The sequence below is a fragment of the Lactuca saligna genome, chromosome 6, assembly GCF_052625555.1.
Source record: "Lactuca saligna cultivar CGN05327 chromosome 6, ASM5262555v1, whole genome shotgun sequence".
NCBI classification, from domain to species: Eukaryota; Viridiplantae; Streptophyta; class Magnoliopsida; order Asterales; family Asteraceae; genus Lactuca; species Lactuca saligna.
The window spans coordinates 37,457,159-37,462,254 of NC_136422.1; the positions used below are offsets into that span (position 1 = coordinate 37,457,159).

Genomic DNA, 5,096 nt, shown 5'->3' on the forward strand with positions numbered 1-5,096 from the left:
GTTTTTCGACACAACATCAAAACGACAATGAAAAATTAAGTCATATCAAGTTCAAGCTTATACATTTTGACGTGTATTTATTTTTTATATTCTATATCTTTTATATTTTCTATTTTTAGTAAATCACCAACAACCCATTTATCATTTACGTTCATGTAATTTTTAATAAATACATCATACAACACTATACACGAACAAACAAACTTTGATCCAAACGGATAATTGGATCCAATAAAAAAACCAACCATGCTCACTCATAAAATATTTATGTTTAAAAACAAAAGTACAAGGACTATTAAGTCATAAACTTAAAGTACAAGGACTTGTAGTCCCTCTAAATCTTTTTTATTTTTCTTCCCTCCACATCTATCCGAACCAAAAATTCCCTCCTTCCCTCGTTTTCTGCTCTCCCTAATCAAACCCCCACTTTCTCTTCCAAACCCTTGCTTTCTCTCTCTAAAACAAACCCTCCATTTCCACAGATCCCTCACTTTCTCTCTCTAAAACCCCCAAACCTCGTTTCGTTCTTCTATAATCTTCTAAACCCTAAACTCAATTCAGTTATTTCAATTGCAAAAGTTTATCTTTTTAATTTGGTATATATATTTTTGGTACAACATGTCTGAAGCTCGAGCTGCAAACCGCCAGGCGGCGCAACCACCATCGCAAGCATCGATTGCCGGTGGAGGAGGAGGAGGACAGATCCTTCATCCAATGAGACGTCACTTACCTTTCTCCTCGACTAGACCGCCGTTTATTCCTTCCGATGACTACCACCGTTTCTCGTCCCCAAATAATGGTAATAGAGTCGCCACCACCGCCGATCAGGAAACTGAAGTTCTTATAGTTAAATCTCCGGTAACCTAAACACTTACTTGTTGCAATTATGTAATTTTACGTTTCTAATTGTTGCATTGGGTTTCAGTTTCCTCCAAAACTCTTTTTGGGGTTAACTAAAAACTCACACCTCAAGAAAAAAAAAAATTAAACTTTTGTAGAAGGTTGCATACATTTTCCCCTCTCGTTCGATTGCTTTCATTTCAAGATTAGTTTCATGGTAGATTACGCCCAAAATCAGCTAAGCTTGCCGAATTTGTTGAAAGGCAACCTAGAGGTTGTCATTTCAACTGAGAAACAAGAGTTAACCTTTCAGATGGTTATCTGGATTACAATTGAAGCGACATAACTTCAATTTGCTTCCATTTTTGGATACATATTACATTTTTTCCAATTCATGAATCATTTCCACCCTTTTCTCTTCCATAGCTTATATGATTATCATTTTGTATTCTTGCTTACTGTTGTTCAGCCAGTGAAACGGAAGCTTGGAACAGACTACAATGGAGTTCCATCTAATGAGTGGGCAAATCTTAGTTACAATGCCACAACCAACAGTCCCCTTCACACTCCTGTATCTGCAAAAGGCACAAGGATTAATGGTCGTTCAAAGGTCACAAAGAACACCAAATCTACCCCTCAAACCCCTGTTTCAAATACCGGTGAGTCATCATCTGAAAATGTCTCATATGAATACAATTTTCTATTCTAAACAATTAATGAATTGTATTGCATTACTGATTACTTTCAACAATTATAAACTAATTATGTGTAACACAGGTTCACCAGCTCCACTTACTCCTGTTGGCAGCTGCAGATATGATAGCTCACTAGGTAAGTTTTGGTTAAATTGTTTCTGTTTATATAAAAATGGGATCATGTGTTAAAGGGTTAGTTTTCAAATTTCAAATTTACAGGCCTTTTGACAAAAAAGTTCATCAACCTCATCAAGCATGCTGAAGATGGCATTCTTGATTTGAATAATGCTGCTGATACATTGGAGGTATTTCTTATCTTTTTGAAGATTAAGTATACTGTGTATATGGTTTTTATGTAAATTTAATAAACACATTTAAGAAGTTATGATCGAATCATGTAACAGGTGCAGAAGAGGCGTATATATGATATAACAAATGTTCTTGAAGGAATTGGTTTAATTGAAAAGAAGCTAAAAAATAGAATCCGGTGGAAGTAAGAACTTCTTTTTTTATTTATTTATTTTTTCATGTTTCAACATTATATCTTATGTTACTTACATTTTAAACTTATGTGAAATCTTTTTGATTATATTTTCAGAGGTCTTGACTCTTCAAAACCTGGTGAATTAGAGGATGATGTTGCTCTGTTACAGGTAGATTTATGATCTAGTATTTTTTTTTTTTATTTAATCATTTTAGTGTTTTATTATGTCATATTTTTTTAATTGCAGGCAGAAGTTCAAAAACTTTCAATGGAAGAACATAAATTAGATGAAAGCATTAGGTAATTTTTTTCTAAAAAAAAAAATTTATGAAAGTTGTTATGAAACTAATTTATTTGAGGGGTTTTCAGGGAAATGCAAGAAAGAATGAGCGACTTGAGTGAAAATAACACCAACCAAAAGTATTTATTTATTTATTTATCTACTCTTTTTATATAAATAGAGCTGATAAAATATTGTAAAGTTAAAATCTTTACTGTTATTCTTCTGTTTTAGATGGCTCTTTGTTACAGAAGATGACATAAAAGGCCTACCATGCTTCCAGGTGAGTTTTTCATTTTTTATTTTTTATTTTTTAGTTTTGTTGTTTTTCCATGTGAATTTTTATTAGATTTCTTTTTCATGTTTTTAAACTTTTGATGTTTATAATTTTATAGAACGAAACCTTGATAGCAATTAAGGCTCCACACGGGACCACTCTTGAAGTTCCTGATCCAGATGAGGTGAGTACGAAGGAATGGAATCATTCATTCCATTGGAATTGTTAATTCCATTGGAATCAAGAAAGCTGTTTTTTTAAGTTAATATTTGGGATCTAATTTTGTTGATGTGTCAGGCTGTGGATTATCCACAAAGAAGATACAGAATAATCCTGAGAAGCACAATGGGCCCCATTGATGTATACCTTGTCAGGTGCCTTTTTCTCTTATAAAATAATTTATTAATTTTCTTCTCTTGAAAACCTAATTAAATTCCGTTTTTCCAGTCAATTTGAAGAGAAATTTGAAGATATTGAACAATCAGGGGCCCCACTTGCTTCAAATTCTGGATCAGATGATAATCCAACAACAGAAATGACAATCGATCCACACCCACTAAATGTTCATGGCAATGGCATGAATATCAACGCTGATAATAATAATAATAATAATAATAATAATAATAGTAATAGTAATAGTAATAATAATAATAATAATATCAATAACAATAATAATAGCAACATGCCTCAAGATTCTCCTGGGAGGATTATGAGAATTCTTCCTTCAGATGTGGATGTAAGTCATTTTATGTTTATGATTATGTTTCTATATTATTTGATTGTAATTATGTTGCTATTATGGGTAAAAAAGTAAATTACATTGTTTGTATTGCCTAAAATAGTAAGTTACATTTATTATAGGGTTTACATATATATTGCTATTATTGGTAGAAAAAAGTAAGTTTGTTGCTATTATGAGTAAAAAATAAAGTACATTGTTTATATCGGTTAAAAGAGAAACACATTTGCTATTTCTTGCAGTTTGCTAAAATTTGAATCCTATTGGTGAATGGATATATGTAATGAGGGTATTTTGGTAATTTGTTGCAGAATGATGCGGACTACTGGCTTTTATCAGATAGAGAAGTTCCCCTTACAGATATTTGGAACTCTGAGTGTATCCTTTCTTTTTCTCGTTTTGACTATTTGTCAAATATCTATAATACTGACAAAATAAAAGAATCTTGGCAGACTATATCTGACTATTTGTCTGTATATATCTATCTATATACAGACAAAAGAATCTTGTCAGGTATCTATATCTGACTATTTGTCTGTATATATCTATCTATATATAGACAAAATAATCTTGTCTGATATCTGACTATATGTCAGATATCTATATCTGACTATTCGTCAGTCTTGTCAAATATCTATATCTAACTATTTTTCTGTATATATCTATCTATATACAGACAATAAAAGAATCTTGTCAGATATCTGCATTTGACTATTTGTCTGTATATATCTATCTATATATAGACAAAATAAAAGAATCTTATCAGATATCTATATCTGACTATTTGTCTGTATATAAAATATATACAAACAAAGTAATCTTGTCTGATATCTGACTATTCGTCAGATATCTATAATACAGACAAAATAAAAGAATTTTATTAAATATCTGATAGTATTATTATATAAAAAATTTGTATTTCTTTGACTAGTCAAAGTAGGTGGAATCGAATGGGATGGGGTTGACTTGCTTAGTGAAGAATTTGGGTTGACCGAAGTGGGGACGCCAAGGGCGACCACTCCGCCAGATGGACATGCTGACGTGGCGTTTGATACAACTCTTGGGTGAGTTTGTTTTGTAAGGTCAACAAAAGTCAACGAGACTGCAAGAGTGTTGTTTTTATATTACGGGATATGGAGAGAAGGGCGTGTTGTAGTTGTACAGTAGAATGAAATTCCATTTGAGGTGGAGTGGAGGGAATAAGACTTCGATTATGTTTCTTCTTGAGGTCTGAGGGGTGACCTTAAATTAATTTATACCAAAAAAATAGTATGTTTCTAGTTTAATTTGAAGTACGTGGTAGACGTGTAATTTAGGGTTTTATTTGACATTGGTATCGTTTATGGTCAATTGGTTTTCACAAGGTAATGAAATGAAAATGCATTCATAATTGGTTATCAAATGTAACACAAGCCACAAATTAAAAATGAATTTGGAGTTTTCATTTCCAACAGGTTCTTCGAATTTTGGATTTGGATTTTTGTTTCGGATAGAATTTTAAATAAGTATAACCTAACTAGGACAATAATCACGATAAGTATAACTTAACTACTTTCAAGCACATTTTGAGAACATATTTTGAAATGAATGTAACTACATTTCGGGCAAGTTCTTTGGATAACAGATCATGGTTATCATATCAAACAAAGTTCTTTAACTTTGTAATACCTAATTAGGCAAATAACTATGATAAATATAGTCTTTTTTTTGGAACCAGAGGATATTATTAGGGTAAATTACACCAATCGTCCTTCGTGCATATACTTGAAAGCGTGTTTAGT

The 5,096-nt window shown here is 31.9% G+C and overlaps 1 protein-coding gene across 1 annotated transcript; it reads left to right on the plus strand.

Moving 5' to 3' along the window:
• Positions 1–382: 382 nt before the first annotated feature.
• Positions 383–4,717, plus strand: LOC145001332 (transcription factor E2FA-like). The gene is made up of 14 exons (XM_078960708.1): positions 383–858; positions 1,310–1,499; positions 1,618–1,671; positions 1,755–1,840; positions 1,940–2,028; positions 2,134–2,188; positions 2,267–2,319; positions 2,389–2,439; positions 2,534–2,582; positions 2,695–2,760; positions 2,874–2,950; positions 3,024–3,312; positions 3,627–3,693; positions 4,253–4,717. Exons 1-14 carry the CDS (start codon positions 619–621, stop codon positions 4,381–4,383), a joined length of 1,497 nt encoding a protein of 498 aa, XP_078816834.1. The 5' UTR covers positions 383–618; the 3' UTR covers positions 4,384–4,717.
• The last annotated feature ends 379 nt before the right edge of the window (positions 4,718–5,096 follow it).